The sequence below is a fragment of the Terrapene carolina genome, unplaced genomic scaffold (genome assembly GCF_002925995.2).
Source record: "Terrapene carolina triunguis isolate 2854851 unplaced genomic scaffold, T_m_triunguis-2.0 Scaffold228, whole genome shotgun sequence".
NCBI lineage: Eukaryota > Metazoa > Chordata > Testudines > Emydidae > Terrapene > Terrapene triunguis.
In genome coordinates this window covers 1,640,537-1,658,447 of record NW_020664579.1, presented here as the reverse complement: position 1 = coordinate 1,658,447, position 17,911 = coordinate 1,640,537, and the positions used below count along the sequence as shown (strand labels likewise).

Genomic DNA, 17,911 nt, shown 5'->3' with positions numbered 1-17,911 from the left:
GACCGTTCAGAGGAGCCAAAGGAGAAATGTTTCTGGAATAAGTCTGGCCATGTGCAGTAGCATACTGTCACTGTTGCCGTTTTGGGGTTCTACAGACCTGGATTACCTCTAAAGGACCACAGGCCACCTTTCTTTCTGCATGATTGAAAATTTCTAGCAAGTTGAATCAAAATCCAGACTGTTGATGCATATGTGTTATACAGAAACAGATACTCTATTTGATAGTTCTTTCTCTTCAAAGAAAACATGCTTTTCCTTCAATGGACCAATCCCTGCTTGTGTTAGTGGAAATACTTAAGTGAATGCAAAGAGCTGGATTTGGCCACTTGTTAATAGTGAAATACAAATTATGTTATTTTAGATGTTTGTTTGTGTAGATTTATAAAAACGCTAAAAAGGTTCCACAGCCATTCACACAACTTAAAAATACATCCTTAGTGCAATAATTTATGGCAATCTACCATGAATCCCCCTCCATTTGAACAATTCCTCATATCTGCTGTTACAATTCTCCCTCCTTTTCAAATGCCTGGGAAAAAAGATGAGCCTTGTGACATACCCTGAAGGTCTGTGTCTACTCTACTCAAATTGAGGTGTTTCAGACCAAGTGGGTGAAAATATTTGTGTCAATTTGAAAAGTGCTTGTAGAGACTTAAGTAGCATATTCTTGAGCACCCTGTAAACAAACTTTGAGACAAAAACTACCATGAATATAATGGAAATTATTAGAAAAGCAAGAAAAATTGCAGGGCTTTGCAAAATTTAAATATGACTTTTAAAAAGTTTGGGGAAATAAAATATTTAAAACTTTGCAAAAGTGCACATTTATAATGGAAGATGCCACTTAGCTACCTCATCCCCTGCTATCTCAAGTATTTCTGTTGTCAGCATGACATCCCCAACCCACTGCTTGCTGGGATGTCATGTCCATGGGCTCTTCCAATCTGAGTGGAAATGGACATTACAGAAATTCAAAAGAAGCGAAAAAATGAGGTGTTCTTTCTGTGCTTCTATTCTGGCTATTTGATAATGGTTCCTTCTCAGACACCATTTCTGCTCTCTGAGTGTTCAGCATAATATCTGCAAGCTTTAGTAACTAAAATAAAATTTTAGTAGTTTTCAGTGCCAACATGCTAAGAGAGTCTGTTCTGAAGCTGAAGTCTGTTCCTCCTTGTGCATCATCAGTAGTTCTATTTGAGACATTTCAGTGCAAATACGTGCAAATACATTGAATTGTGTTGCTCCAATTTAAACAAGGATATTAATTTGGCTTGCAGACTCTTCAGTACTGATGGTGGTGCATGAGAAGGAATGGTCCAGGCTGAGTTTGCTGTACAAGCTGTGGGAAAAGTAATTGATTTTATTATGAACTGAGTGTGTTTTGATTTGATAGGGAATCATTGAGAGACAAACCTTGAACCTGATGATGGCATTTTTGCTCGCTATTCAGAGACCTGTACTTTAAGTAATGGAGCAGTCAGCATGTTATTAACTTGGTTATTGAGAGTGCTCAGTCTGTACTATTGAACTACTGAAACTGAGGGAATTCTCACACTTCCTGTGCCAAGTATCAGGGGGTAGCCGTGTTAGTCTGTATCCACAAAAACAACAAGGAGTCTGGTGGCACCTTAAAGACTAACAGATTTATTTGGGCATAAGCTTTCGTGGGTAAAAACTTCACTTCTTCAGATGCATCTGAAGAAGTGAGGTTTTTACCCACGAAAGCTTATGCCCAAATAAATCTGTTAGTCTTTAAGGTACTTCCTGTGCCAGGTCATCTTTGAACATTGAATGAAATGTACGTTAGCCATTACACTTGTAACCCTGAGAAGTAAACTGAGGCTGTTTCAGAGTGAACAGAAACAGATTCCTTTCAGTTGCTTTCTGTGGGAAGCAATCCATTTACCAGTTCTCTCCTGAGCAGCAGTGATGCTGTGGTATCCACTAATTGCTTTCTCTGCAGCTTGCATGTATGTAATTAAAATCTGTTTAATGTAAGTCGTCAGGGCCAGTAGTAGTAATTTACTGTACAATTGTCCAGCCTGCATGTTACTTTACTCTGTGGTTTGCTAAACAGTATGTCCCTGAATTCAAGCAACTACATAGAAGTATGGTTCCCCACTATCAATATTTAAATCCCTAATGGTAACTGGACATATCTTTATTTTGTAACTGAAGGCCCTATCTATTTTTTTTTGTATATTGACAACCTAAATGCTTCAGATACATTAAACCAGAGGAGTCATTATCTAGATAGGGGACGGCTAATTTAATTATGACGTTTGGAAAATGTTTGTGCTTCTTATACACATTTCGAATTACTTATAGTATCGCTTTATTTTCATTTTAATAATTTTTCTGTGATACTAGTCCAAAGCTCTAGAGCTGGTTCCCTAAATGAATAAAGTGGAGATGTGGTTTATCTGAAAGTATTTCAGGCTTTTGGAGGGTATTTGCTGTACATTTTTTTTTTTTTTTTTTTTTGGTATAATTTATTTAAAAATTATTTTAGGTAGACACAATTATTTGACGGGTCCACATTTCTCTATATATGATTATTATCCTGGTCCCTTTGGATGCTTAAAGTGAAATGTCTGTTGTGCAGTACTAGTGATCTTCTTTTTTACATGTAATTTTTTTTTTACTGCTATAGTACAGCACTTGTATAGTGCTACGTGTCCGCAATTCCTATGAATGTCAATAGAACTTGAGGGTGCTTATTACCATGCTAAATCATGTCCTTAAACTATGGTTTGTAGTGCACAAATGCAGATACCTGTCTCCGTTAAATCAAGAGACTCTTTATTGTTTTGTGTTTGTCATTGGTACAGGTTTGTGTATGACTCCTTATTCTCTTTTAATACTTGCAGATACTGCCCTGGTGGGCCCGATTCTGATTTTGAATATTCAACACAGTCTTACACTGGCTATGAGGTACTCTTTGAGGGTCATGTTGCAATGTTACATTTTGTCTGTAAAATTGTGACAGGCTCCTTTTCATCTCTATTCACAACTCTTTAGAAAATCAGTCCTTATTGCAAGAATGAAAAAGGAGAGGGGGGGGAAAAAAAAGAAACATCTGAGTAGTGAAACTGAAACAGTTAAACTGCTAAGGCTGGAAATCCCTTTGAATTAGTTTTTAATAGTTCTTCTCTCTCCTGATTATTTTGTTAGCTTTTTCCCCCCTTAGGCTTGAAAATAAGTTTTTCTTTTCCTACCAATTTTATCCTTTTCATGTTGGCAAAGATAAGTTTTCTTTATTTTCCTGTTTCAGATGGCTTTAAACTTAAAGGGGCACTGGCAGGTTCTAAGTATGATCTCTCCAAAAGTTATTCTTCCTCCTAAATATTGCCTAAGGAAACAGCGCAGTGGAAACTTGCGTGCTCTATAGCCTGGCTCATTGTAACTCACTTTAGCAAAAAGTGGGATCTTGAGGTTTTAAAATCTGTAAATAAAATACTTCAAAAGTGAATCTTTTTCTTAACTTACTTGATTTGGTGTCCCATGCCAAACCCCAGTGTAGCACATCTTGCAACTACGTATGTATCTTCAGTAGAACCTCATTAATCTACATATTTTAAAGTGCAAAAAGACGCTTTCCTGCTACCCAGCAAAAGCTTAATAGCAGATGCTATAGTGAGACTAAATTATTTAAACATTTTTTTAAAAATATGCTTCATTCCGTCTATTAGTATATTATGAAGTGTCAAAAATAATTGAAGCTAAGTAATAATTGTCAGAGTAAACAAACTAAGTAGACTTAGATACAGTGTCCTTTTATCTTTAATTTTTTTGGTTCACTTGCTATTATCCAGTATTCAGTGATTGGCAATGGGTTTCCCAATCATTAGTGCAAATTAGGAAGTGTGTATGTACAGTAGAAGGTTCCTAATTCACACTGATTTGGAGACTCTTAACACGTGCCTCTGTGTGTATACATGCATTCGTTTAGTATTAAGTGTCTTTGGCACTTGCAAAATATAAAGAGACAGTCCCTGATGCACTAGAAAACTCAAAGGAGAGCATAACTTGTCTAAAAACAATTAGTAATAGTTCACAATGTTGGCATCATGGAAGTGAGTTCTTAGGGATTTGATAAAAAGAGGGTGGTGGATAACAAATTGACATTGAGAAGTCATTCCATGCACAGGGAGCATCATGAAGGAGAAAAAGCAGTGAGATGGGGGTAGGAGGAAAAAAATGAATGAAGCATCAAGACGACGTATCTTGAGACAATAGTTTTGTAATCATAATTTGCAGAGGTACAATATAAATCTGTTTGCCCCATCCTCATCCCCCCAGTGGGGTGGCCAACTAAAAATGGTGTCAAAAAAGATTGGACTGACCTATTTCAGTCGCATTACAACATCAGGGCAAAACACAAATTTGATTTCTTACATTGGTTAACATTCAGTAAACTACAACCAGATAGATACTGGAGACATAATGGGATCAAGATTTTAATAATTATATGTTTGTGAAAATGGAGTGTCCAACCAGTGGCTAAAGATTCACATGTCTTGTTCTTTTCCAGTATGTTGTCAAGAAATAAGGTTTAATAATGAATCCTTCTATTTCTCCTAGCCAACATCAATGAGGGCCATTCGTGCCAGATATGATCCTTATCTCCAGACAAGACATCGAGTCGAACAGGTAAATATTTGCATAGAAGTGAACATGTATTGTTTGAAAATAGTTGCAATAATTCTCTTAGTTTCCAGCATTTTGAAAGCAGCTTTCCAATTAAGAGAGTGATCTTGGGCGTTACTGAATTGTCTTGTTCACTCTGGTGAGATTTGGGTTTTTAAATAGATATATAAATATCTTGGGGCCTCAGAATAGACTTGCTTATGATGATCTTTAAGATCCTCTCTCCTACCAGCTGCCAAATCCTTCATTCTCTGCTCCCTGTATTGCATTATTTTCATACATAAATATATGATGATTCATCATTATGATAATGTTGCAACATGAAATGTTATTGTTAGTATAAGAAAAACTCATATAAAGTCAATGATGAGAACCCCCAAAGTCTTACACTTGAGATAACCATTCTAAAATATGGATATTTAGCTACTGATGCTCTCACAACACCCAACTAGTTCACTCCTAAATAAGCCCTGCCTTTTACCCGTTACATTTGGGCTGGGAAAGCTAATGGCTTACCACTTTCACATCTGTGTGACTGGGGGGGTTCCGTTAGCCCAGCTCCCTCCAGTAGCATCTCCGTGGGAAAAACTGCATAAATCTGGGGAAAACTAGGCGGATGGCATCTCACAAAGTCATAACCTGCCACTTGATGGAGAATGGACAATAATGATAAATGAACATGGGATCAAACTCTGGTATGCTTCCCTTTCCTTCCCCCATTGTGGGGTTTCTCCCATTCTGTTTTGAGGTTCCCCTTCTATTTTCCCCCATCTAGGTGCCTCCTTTTTCCCTTCTGAGGGTGGGGCTGAGGTGAAACTGCTGGCCTAGTGGCTGCTTCCATCCCTTAGAACAGTGGTCTCCAAAGTGGGGTGCGCAAGAGGATCCTTCGGGGTGTGTGGCAGGAGGAGCGCCGCTGGAGCAGCACCGCTTCTCCCCCCACCCCCGGGGCAGTTCGGGGGGGAGTCCGGGCGGTTTTTTTTTTTTTTTTGCTTCGACAGTTCAGCCAGGAGCAGGGGGTGCGTGCTCAAAATTTTTTTACTGATTGGGTGCGCGATCAAAAAAGTTTGGAGACCACTGCCTTAGAAGCCAACAAAGGGGAACAAGGAAGAATAGTGCAGGAGGAGGAGGAATAGGAGAAGTGGTTATTTGTTGTCCTGCAGCAGTCTCTGATGTCCAGAGCAAGAACTCAGCAAAAAGGAATCCAGTCCTTGCTACTCAAGACAAATAGGGGGAAGTGGGACAGAGGCAAAAACTGGGGGCTGTTCCAGCAGTCCCAGTTTGGGTGGCATGTATGTATGTATCCCCAAGAAAATTTCTCCATGTTTCTCCCCGATAAATAAACGTGGTGGAGATAAGTTGTAGGATTCAATGGTGGTTCTCATGCTGTAGTTCTTGATAGTCTCAAAAAATATGAAACTGTCTAACTTAAAAGATGTATACAATGTTGTTGTAGCTGTGTTGATCCCAGGATATTAGAAAGACAAGATGGGTGAGGTAATATATTTTATTGGACCAACTTCTGTTGGTGATTGTGCAGCTCCAAAGCTGTCTCTGAGCTCTTCTTCAGGTGTGGGAAAGGTACTGAGTGTCACAGTTCAATATAACATTGAACGGATAGTTTAGCATAAGTAGTTAGTACATATTCTAAGGGACCAATAAAGGTGAAGTGGCCTGTTAAACCCCCTGTAGTCATAAGACAAAAAGATGGGTCAGTGGTTAACAGATTGTTGTGATAACCATAAATCCAATATAATAACTGTGTGGGTGAAACCAGACAATCACTACTCTCTTGAATGAACTCACACAGGAAAATGAAAAGACAAAACACCATCTCACCTGTGTGTGAACACTTTTCACAACGAGGTCAGATACAGAGTGATCAGTCAGTCCTCGTCCTCAAAGGAAACCTGCACACTTTCAAAAGATGACCCTGGGAGCTTAAATTCATAACTTTGGTAGACACTAAAAATACTAGTCTTTAATAAAAATGCTGGTTTTATGGCTTATTACAGCAACCTAACCCAGTAACCACCCTCTGTGTCTTATGACTACAGGGGTGTTAATGGGCCACTTCACGTTGAATGGTCTCTTATAATATGTGCCAACTACTTATGCTAAACTATCTGTTTGATCTTGTATTTAGGCTGTGTCTACACTACAGCTGATGTTGGCTTAACTTGTATTGCTCAGGGGTGTGAAAAAACCACCCACTTGAGCAACCTAAGTTACACCAAAACAACGAGGAGTCCGGTGGCACCTTAAAGCCTAACAGATTTATTTGGGCTTAAGCTTTCATGGGTAAAAAACCCCACATCTTCAGATGCATGGAGTGAAATTACAGATTTACAGAATAATTGCAGGCATTATTATACTGACACACGAAGAGAAGGGAGTTACCTAACAAGTGGAGAACCAGCGTTGATAGGGCCAATTCAATCAGGGTGGAAGTAGTCCACTCCCAATATTTGATGAGGAGGTATAAATTCCAGGAGAGGGAAAGTTGCTTTTGTAGTGAGCCAGCCACTCCTAGTCCCTATTCAAGCCCAAATTAATGGTGTTAAATTTGCAAATGAATTTTAGTTCTGCAGTTTCTCTTTGAAGTCTGTTTTTGAAGTTTTTTTGTTCAAGTATGGCTACTTTTAAATCTGTTATAGAATGTCCAGGGAGATGGAAGTGTTCTCCATGCATCTGAAGAAGTGGGTTTTTTTACCCATGAAAGCTTATGCCCAAATAAATCTGTTAGTCTTTAAGGTGCCACCAGACTCCTTGTTGTTTTTGTGGATACAGACTAACACGGCTACCCCCTGATAAGTTACACCGACATAAGCGCTCGTGTGCACAGTGCTATATTGGCAGGAGCCTTCTCCTGCTGACATAGCTTCTGCTGCTCGAGCTCTCTTCACCAGATGCACTGCACTGCTACCGGTGTATGTACAGACATGGTCTTAGCTGCCACACTCTCAGTACCTTTCCCCAACCTGAGGAAGAGCTTGAAAGCTTCTCTCTCTCACCAACAGAAGTTGGTCTGATAGCAGATATTACCTCACCCGCCTTGTCTGTCCAACGTAAATGATCTCTCTTCATGAATGAATCTTAAGCCATTTAACAGGCTAAACGTTTACATTGGCTAAACAACCAATTCTAAACAGTGTTTAAGATTGCAACTCTTCTGAATAGTAATTGACTGCTAATATAATAGGAAAAACTACCTGGGATATTGTTGAAATGATCACTGGTTTGCCTGTAATTCTGATGTGAGTAGATGCTGTCTCTTCTTATCTGTACAAAGAGTAAATGGTTCCTCAAATCTTCTGTCTCTTCTCCTGAAATCAACTTTCAGGAGAACAGTGAAACTCCATGCTCTTAATCCTTTATTGCCTTCACTGGCTTCTGCTGCTCTCTAAATCCAGTGGAAAAACTCTCTGGATTTTGTATAGCCCTGGTCTCGCCCATCCCCTTGAACTCTGCTTTTCCAGTTTGAGCTTCCTTTGTGGTATTGCTCTGTCATTTGTGATGCCCCATCTCTTTAGAGCACTCTCCCATACGTCACCTCTCTTTACATAATCTTTATAAACCATCCTATGCTCTTGCAATAGAGGAGTCATTTCTAAGTTATTTGCAAAATTATATTAAGGCTACTGTATACAAAAACATTATTGATTTGGCATTCTAGTAGAAGATATGAAAGGTAAATTCTGATAAGGAACTAACTGTACAGTATATTTTGGAGTCAAAGGTTTTCATTGGAGTCCTTTAGGTACAAAGTCTCTTACATCTATATTTAACTTTTTAGCTGAAGCAGCTGGGCCACAGTGTGGATAAAGTGGAATTCATTGTGATGGGAGGAACATTTATGGCCCTTTCTGAAGACTACAGAGATTACTTCATCCGAAACCTTCATGATGCTTTATCTGGACACACTTCCAACAACGTATCGGAGGCTGTCCGGTAAGCATGCTTGGTGTCGTTTAACACACTTTTTAAAAACCTTAAGTTCACATAGGAAAATAAATTTTGAGTGTGAAAATAGGGCTAAAATTTTCCACCCTGGGTGTTTAAAGTTAGACAGCCAAATGTATATTTAGATAGACTTTCAGTAGTGCTGAGCACCCACAAGTCCAACTGTAGGCACCCAAGCTGGAAAATTTTCTCCACAGTACATGCCTATTTCTGTGTGTCATGGCATCAAATTGAGCAGATTGTTCTTACTTCGGTATTTTAGTCTGTTTTTTACCAACTAAATGCAAACTCCCAGTGTATCTACAACAGTGGTTTACAAGCTTTTTTCATTTGCGGACCCCTAAACAATTTCAAATGGAGGTTTTGACCCCTTTAGAAATCAGACATATAGTCTGTGGACCCCAGGGGTCCACAGGTGGAAAACCACTGTTCTGTGGTAACGACAGTCATTCGTGGACCCCTTAGACATGGTCTGTGGACCCCTTGGGGGTTGAAAACTACTTATCTACAACTCAGCTGATATCAACAATGACTGTTTTTGGGGTGCAGACTTTAAATTGTGTAGTATTTAAATAACATTGTGTTATCCAGATATCCGATTTAAATAATGACTCTTTTGGCAAAGAAAAAGTACACAGATATTCTTAATCAAGTTCATAAATAATGTAAGTGGATCTCAAAGTTTCCTTTTTAAAATTCCACTTTTTTGGGAGGTGTGGGGGGCGGGGGCACAGGATTTGTGGATAATTGGAAAAATCTCCAGCCGGTAACGCTGAGCTGTCCTCATCCTCTCATTTTGCACAACTCACTTATGCATAATCTATCATCATTCCCTCCCCTTCCCTCAAGGTGGTGGTGCAGTTGGGTGTCTGCAGCTTCAGAGCTGTGGATGTATTGCTTTTGTTGCCTTGCTGAGTGTTTATATGGGAAGGGATGATATAGGTCTGAGTCCTCATCTGAGAACCTTTTTGACCCATTTTTGGAGGCTGATAGTAAGAGGTTGAAAAGATTCATATCACCTGAGGGCAGTTGATTATTTCATAAAGCTGAAATCACATCCATCAGCCTTCAGGATTTCCCTTGGCATCTGTTTCTTAAGCCACAGTGAACCCTCTTTATTGCATGCTTCATTCTTTGCTGCAGATTTAAAGGCACAATATCCTCTTAAAAACATGCCTCTGTGTATTTGTTATCTGTTAGCCTTACAGGTAACTCTTAAGATTGGAGAAAAATAGTTTTTTTTTTTTTTTTTTCCCCTTGCATACTTTGTGTATAGTCATTTTCACAACATCCTCTGGTTCTTGTGGGTCTTTCCCATAGTAACAGGGAAAACCATTTTAGAAAATGGTTGTTGTAAAAATCTCAGAAATTGTCAGGGAAGCCTTGGGAGCAGCAGTAGAGTCTTGAAACTACTTTTAACTTTTTTTAAAATGGCTAGATTTCAAGTTGATCGTGTTCCTTGAAGTTTGTAAACACTGTTAAATTTCTTTATATGGTATCTTCTTTTTAACATAAGATTGGTCATAGGTCAGTGGTCCATCTAGCACAGAATCCTGTCTTCTAACAGTGCCCAGTGCCAGATGCTTCAGAGGGAATGAAAAGAACAGGCAGTTATCAAGTGAGCTGTCCCCTCTTGTCTTGTCCCAGCATGTGGCAGTCAAAGATTAGGGACACCCAGAGGATAGAGTTGTATCCCTGACCATCTTGGCTAATAGCCCTTGATGGACCTATTCTCTATGAACTTCTCTAATTCTTTTTTGAACCCAGTTATAGTTTTGGCTTTCACATCATCCTCTGTCAACAAGTTGTACAGGTTAACTGTGCGTTGTGTGAAGAAGTTAGGGTCACCCCATATTCAGAGCTTTGTCTTATGGGTGCCTATTATCCCCCACCCCCATCCCGATTTTTTTTACACTTGCTATCTGGTCAGAAGAAGTACTTCCTCATGTTTGTTTTAAACCTGCCTATTAATTTCCTTGGGTGACTCCTGATTCCTGTATTGTGTGAAGGGATAAATAAAACGTTATTTTTTCACTTTCTCCACACCATAATTTTATAAACCTCTGTTTACTTCATTCAAGATCATTTTTATCACTGTGATTGAAAGTAGCAATTGATTTCTTCACTAGACCACAAGAGGGTGTATTGTATTCTGTAAGCTACATCCTGTGCTTATGCTGTTTTGGAATTTGTTTTAATTTTAACCTTTTGATTACCTGTGTTTTTGTTTGTTTGTTTTGTTTATATATATCTATATCTATATATCTATATCTATATATATCTATATATCTATCATGTTCAAATGTTTGCTCTTTTCCTTATTAATTAAATGCAACTTTTTCTAGCATATGATAGGCTTGGATAATACAAACTGCAGAAAGTGATCAGAATAAAGTTTGGCAGTGACTATTACAAATGCTTTGTTTCCTGGGTGTCCTGATCAGATCAAATGGTATATTTATTTAGATGCAGTAAAAGCAGAGGTGTCTTATTCATGTTCCATCAGATAAATAACCACCTTCTTAGAAAATTGTGAGTCCTCACCATTTTGACTTCTGCACAAGAAGCTATTTGATAAAAGTGAGTGCTTCTGAAGTTCTAAGGAAGGCAGAATGAGTGGTTAGGAAAGCAGCGAGGTCTAGTTAATCTCTCTTCTCAAGCTTATGGTACATGCATGTCAAAACACAGCTGTTATGCCTCTACTTGCTTGTCTCTCTCATTTTCATTTCAGCACCTCCCTGAACTCGGCTACCTTTTATATCCTAGCAGGCCAGGCTCTGAGTCACAGCCTTCTACCACATGACCCCAGGACTTATGCCCTTCTCTTGGGAAGGTGGGCTGAACCTGGTATAGGGTGCAGTTGAGCCCCAACCCCTTAAAAAGCCACATGCCCCTATGACAGCCCCCATTACCATAGCATCTGAGTGCCTCACAATCTGTAATGTGTTTTCTTAACGCTTCTGGGAGATAGGGAAGTGCTGTTATCCTAGCCCCATTTTACAGATGGGGAATGGAGGAATAGAGAGACTGAGGCCCAGAACCTCAAAGGTATTTGAGCTTCTAATTTCAATTGATGTCAAAGTGATTTGGCCAAGGTCCCACATGAAGTGCGTAGGCTTATATATAAATAACTGTCCAGCAGATTTTGCATTGTAAAACTGCAAAGAAAAATGTAGCTTTTCTGGGGTCCCCAAAGTATTTTTGGGTTGTTAGGACTGTCTGACCGTCACATTGAGATGTCCTTAGTTAGCTGTTTCCTGCTTCGTTGTTATAACTTTGTCTCCAATTCTTCACTTAAAAGTACTGAACTATGTGCTAAGTTTTAATTGGTGCCATTGACATTTCAAGAGGAAACAACCTTTTTAAAATCATCCATTTTTCTGCAGAGACAGGGCTTTTTTTCTATTATTTTAGATCTAACTTTTTTTCTGTTTTCCTCTGGAGGGCAGCAAATACTTTCTTTCTATTCAAATTAAAACAAAAAACAAAACTTGGCCAGTGTTTCCAGGTGGAATTGTCAAATAAACATAATCATGGACAAATGGGGAAAACCAGGGCATGTAATTCAAGGAAGTGAAGGTTCTGTAGGGGACGTACTTGTGGATGGATGATACTTTTGAAGGCTCCATTGAGTGTCTCCTACTCAGCTAAAAACATCTGAAATTATTCCTTATTAAAACATAAAGAAAAGGATATAATTGTATTTGGTTTAGCACTCTTGTTGTTGACATTTTAAATGATGAACTAAAATTCATTTGGGAGGGAAAGTATGGAAGTAGAAGACAATCCAATTTAATTCAGTGTGTAAATGTCAGCTGCTTCAGCCATATGGAGATTTGATAATTCAAGGTCTGGCTACCGCTAAGCCTTTCACCTATACTGTAGGTCACCATCTAAGCTTGTGTAGTCTGGTAGAGACAAAGTTGTTAAATGTGATATCTCTAGCCTGGTCTCAGTCCAGTTCTTAGTGACAGATGTCTTCTAATATTTGGCTTCTTCAGTAAACAGACAAAGAAATTTAAATAGGCATGAAAATTAAACTATCCATCAAGGTGGTACATCAAGTTTAAACATCTTGGTTGAGCAACGTGGGGAAAACTTGCATTACCAGTGCTGTAGTTTTCCTGTGGATAAACAGAAACTCTTTAAATATTTAGATAAGGAAGAATAGGTAAGACATTTTCAAGTGCCACCTCCTGATTAAACTAGAGGCTGGTAGATTGTGCAACCAGTGTGTCTTCTAGATAAGTAATATAAATTCATACTTCTTGCTTAACTTCATCGTGCATAGATGTTATAATACATAAATGGAAGATTGCTGTTCTGAGAATAACAATATATGCCGAGGATAAGCTTTATAGGTTGACTGTGTGATTTTGAGGGTTCAGCCTTTTTCCATTACAAAATCATCTCTTTTTGGTCTGGTTCTAAAAAGAAAAAAAATCTGTAGTGCTATTTCTTGCTTTATGTTGTAGCTAATGCATTTGTCTCCGTTCATTGCTCCAGATTGTTGTAGCCTAGGGCCCTGATCTCTGTAGTCACTCGTTTTGGGGGGGATTGTAATAGCTGTTGAGATTTTTCCTGTCTATAAAAATTGTCTAGATTCATTGGTCCTTATACAGTGATCCCATTTGCTGTTGACCTACCATCCAGCTAAAATGTTTCCAAAGAGCATCCTGTATCAGGGTGGATTTGATTTAAATCAAATTGATTTAAATCACTAGTCAGGAAGACTCGATTTAATCACGGTTTTCTACATTAAAGGGCATACTTGTTGGTTGTTATAATCTTAATACATGTTCTTCACAACTCAGATGTAGGTTTCATTTTTAGAAGGTACACATATATATTTTTTAACAGAGATTTATTTTGAAAACTTTTCAGATTAGTTTTATAGCTATATCAGAAAATGAATGATTGATTGGCTATTTCATTTACCAAAGATAATTGAAGCAGATATTTATGAAGTCATTAGGAGGTGAACTATCTCCAATTAAACAGGTTAATCATTAATACTTGGAGGATTTTCTTGCCGTGCTGTATTAGGAGGAGAACATCACCAGACAGACATTTAAATTGTTTTATTTAACTAAAACAACAATGTTAAGTATTCTGGATTTTTTTCTTCAACAGCAAACATATTTTAACAAAACAAGCATATGTCCCTCGCTTCTCACATTTATCTCCAGACTTTTTCTCCTTGTCCAGATATATTCTACCCCCAACAATCTTCTATTCATTGAACTTTTTGAAACTTTGCACTTTTAGAGAGAGGTAAGGGATTGACTCTGTGCACACAAATTTGCAGAGGGACAATAGAGTTGAGGTCTGTTATTTCTCACCTCCTATATATTATTTATTTATTTAAAATCATTTTTGCTGTTAACAAGCATGTTGTCTCTGGAGACACAGCTCCACAGTTGAGAACTGCAAAACTAAGCATCTCTGATGGTATCTTCTAGAGTGAGCACTGAATCCCATTGGGTAGATAGAAAGATTAACCTAAATAATTGATACAGAAGTCTGTGGAACCCCATAAGATTGGGTACCTAATCCATGAACTATTGGAACTCATTTACAAAACTTTTCTTAAACATTACATGAATGTATTGTCTCATACTATAGAATTAGAATTTATAATCCCTATTTCATGATGAGATCTCTTTGAGCTATAATGTATCTTAATTAAAATATCTTTAGATAAGTTTTTTCCTCAAGACTATTTAAATAAATCCGATTTATTAAAATTAAAAAAAAAAAAAAATCATTGATTTTTATCCACCCTCTCCTGCATATTGTCTTCTCCCAGCGAACTGAAGCTCCATGTGTTTGTATGTTGGAGAGCACGTGGGTCCCAACTCAGATGAACTTGGACAAAACTTATTTTTGGGGGGAGGGGAGGGTCCAGTCACTTTTCTCCTTTCCCCAAACCTGAGATCTGGCCAAATGCCATGTTTGCATTATTCCTTTGAAGGTGACATGCTGACTTATATCTGAGAGTCACTGCTACAAGTCTGATAACTTCACTCCTCTGGTATCCTCATATATTTGGTACTATGTTTTGAATTTGTTCCAATCCTCTGTCTGATTTGCCTACATTTAATTTCTACTCAAAGAAATGTTCTGGACCCTCGTCCTCAGAATCCCCATAATTTTATTACTTACTTAATTCCCCATTCCATGATGGTTTGTATTCTGGCTTCCAGTGGGGAAGACTCAGTGGGTCTAGATTTAGAAATTTTCAGTATGTCTTATTTCACTGGGTAATGGGTGCTGTTGGTAATGGGAGACTTCTCAACAATATTGAACTAATGGGTAGGCTAAGGAGTAACTGTGATCTTGTTAGATCTCTTAAATTAAATAGGGTAGAGTCTGACAAGTATTTCCATGTGAGATTTCCAGGGAAAACTTAAGTACTGCAGGAAGTGGTGATGAAATTGCTCTGAATAGGAACCAAACTAGTGCCTAAATGTACCAGTTGGAAATCTGTGCTTTTGGAGGCAGTGTCTCTGGGTAAGATTCAAGAAGGCTTGACTGCTAGTGGTCATTTAAAAAAATCTTAAAACTTTTTTGTGAGAGGTAGTACTGGTGACCTGGTCAAGTTCCAGTGTTCAAATCATTGTTTCCTGCCTACCTCAGCCCCCTCCCTTTTATTTTTAGTATTGTTCACTTAGTGTCTGTCCTGCTCTGTTTAAAGATGGTGTGTTCATCTTTACCAACGTAGAATCTTGACTAGCAGAAATTCCCCAACTGAACAGGTGCATGAAAGTGAGCACGTTGCATACAGGAATTATTCAAGCAAAGAATAGGGTTGTGATTTAAAAAGAAAAAAACTGGACCAAGCTCAACAGAGAACTGATCTTACACTCTCTTGATAGAGGCCTTTATCACACATGGAGTAGGCAAACTACCCCAGTTGGGTATTTGTACGGTGCTTGCCCACTATAGTGATAAGCACTGTTTAGACAGTTGAGGCAAATGTACTTTCTCCAGAGGTTATTGTCTCTAGTGAGTCAGTAAGCTTGAGAACTTTGCTAGTTGCGGAATGAATAAATGACTCACAGAACCATGAGGCATTTTGCCTTTGTAAAGAATACACAACAAGGCTGAGAAGTTTTTAATTTTTATCTCTTGAGAACACACAGCTTAGGCGATTTTCAATACATTCCTGGATATCAAATAAAGATGTGGACTTTATGATAAGAGAACAGCATCCCTCCCTTGGGAGGAAAGTTATTGTTGTGCCAAAGAATAATTATAAGATGGGTTTTTTATTGTTGCTTTTTGTTCACTAGAGAAATGCACCCACCTGTGCATTGACTTGATCAGAATTTGTGGCTGCATTTGCTCTTCCAAGAGGAAAAATGGAAGCAAGAGAGGTGTAAAGTATAGGTGTAAATAATCATTTTACTCCTCCTCTCCTGCCCCATTCATGAGAGGTGATGAGCCTGCCTGTCTCCTATTGTGATTCATCACCTGATCCTGAAGAGCTGAGCACTCTTACTACTCCGATGGGTGCTGAGCACCTCTCAGGATCCAGCTTTTAATTAGTAAATGCTCTGTCCTCTTAGAGGATAAAATCACTTGAATTAACTTCATTGAAAATGGCCAGTGTGGGGGAAGCCTGCCTTCTCTCTGTGCCTGTTCTGTGGCTAGCCTGGACTCAGGTCTCTAATTGGGTATCTTTTATCAGTGCAAAACTGAATATACTAAAACCAAAACGCCCTTCCCGAACCCCCCCCTTTTTTTCTTCATTTTAATAATATCATGCTACATTACATGCTTGATCTCGCCTTTTGCAGTCACATCCCTAATGGAAAAATAAGAATGGGGAGAGGGGTGATGGAACCCAACATTCTACAAGTCGCTTTTACCCAGCATGCATGCACACTTAAACAACTAGTAAATAAACTAGTGGGTATAATGGTAAGGTCTTGTCTGCATGCATAAGTTGTACAACTTTACACTTTATACTACCAGTATAATTAAAGCCTCACAACCTCCCTAGTGTGGACACAGTTATACCAGTATATCTGTCATAGCGATTGTACCAGTATAACTATTTCAGTAAAAAGTCAGACTTTGGTTTTATTGCATGGCAGAAGAATAATAATGGACTCAAGAAGATAAGATACTGAGCACCTGCAATACCATTTGACTTCTCTGAAAGTTACAGTTCCTCTTCTGTCTTGTGATAGCACCATGATATTGCCTCTTGACACTCATGGTCTTTGTTGCTTGGATTTTTGCTTAAGTGCCCTTGTGTGTGGGTGACTAGGCAGCAAGGCTTCCTTTTCTTCCAAATGTTTCTATTTCTCCGTGAGAAATTTCTCTTTGAGGTATCCCAAACACTGTATTCCTCTTTTAAGAGAGGATTAAGCAGTCAGAAGCTGCTACCTGAGAGCCTTCATCAAAAGAGAGGACACGTGTATTGACTTGGGTCAAAATTTAAAAAAATGGCCACTGGTTTTGGGTGCTTTAACTATTGGGTGTCCAATTTAAGATGCCATGGGACTAATTTCTATTGTGGGTGCTTAGCACCTTTGAGGTGTGTGGTAATTCTCCAAAAAGAGCCATATTTTTGGAGTTTAATGTACCCGCTCCACACTCCCACATCATATATCTTTGAAAGCTTGTGTGTACTCTCAAGTGGTGCTGTAAGCCTATAGGTGAGATGAGACAATGGTATCCAAAATGAAAGTTTTGTGCACAGTTCCAGAAACACTGCAACATGACCACAGTTTTTATTGTTTAAGTTAATTTCAACACCTTCATGTGGTGTTTATTAATCAAAGCTGCCAAACAACAACGTATTAAAAGATCATAGAATATCAGGGTTGGAAGTGACCTCAGGAGGTCATCTAGTCCAACCCCCTGCTCAAAGCAGGACCAATTCCCAACTAAATCATCCCAGACAGGGCTTTGTCAAGCCAGGCCTTAAAAACCTCCAAGGAAGGAGATTCCACCACCTCCCTAGGTAACGCATTCCAGTGCTTCACCACCCTCCTAGTGAAAGTGTTTCCTAATATCCAACCTCGACCTCCCCCACTGCAACTTGAGACCATTGCTCTTTGTTCTGTCATCTGCCACTACTGAGAACAGCCGAGCTCCATCCTCTTTGGAACCCCCCTTCAGATAGTTGAAAGCAGCTATCAAATCCCCCCTCATTCTTCTCTTCTGGAGACTAAACAATCCCAGTTCCCTCAGCCTCTCCTCATAAGTCATGTGCTCCAGACCCCTAATCATTTTTGTTGCCCTCCGCTGGACTCTTTCCAATTTTTCCACATCCTTCTTGTAGTGT

The 17,911-nt window shown here is 38.8% G+C and overlaps 1 protein-coding gene across 1 annotated transcript in view; it reads left to right on the top strand.

Annotated features, from left to right (window-relative positions):
- ELP3 (elongator acetyltransferase complex subunit 3) overlaps positions 1 to 17,911 on the top strand; it is a 134,721-nt gene that overhangs the window by 6,208 nt on the left and 110,602 nt on the right. Inside the window, exons 5-7 of the mRNA XM_026656364.2 lie at positions 2,871 to 2,934; positions 4,585 to 4,653; positions 8,444 to 8,598. Of these exons, the coding sequence (XP_026512149.1) occupies positions 2,871 to 2,934; positions 4,585 to 4,653; positions 8,444 to 8,598 (288 nt within the window). The remainder of the gene's footprint in view (positions 1 to 2,870; positions 2,935 to 4,584; positions 4,654 to 8,443; positions 8,599 to 17,911) is intronic.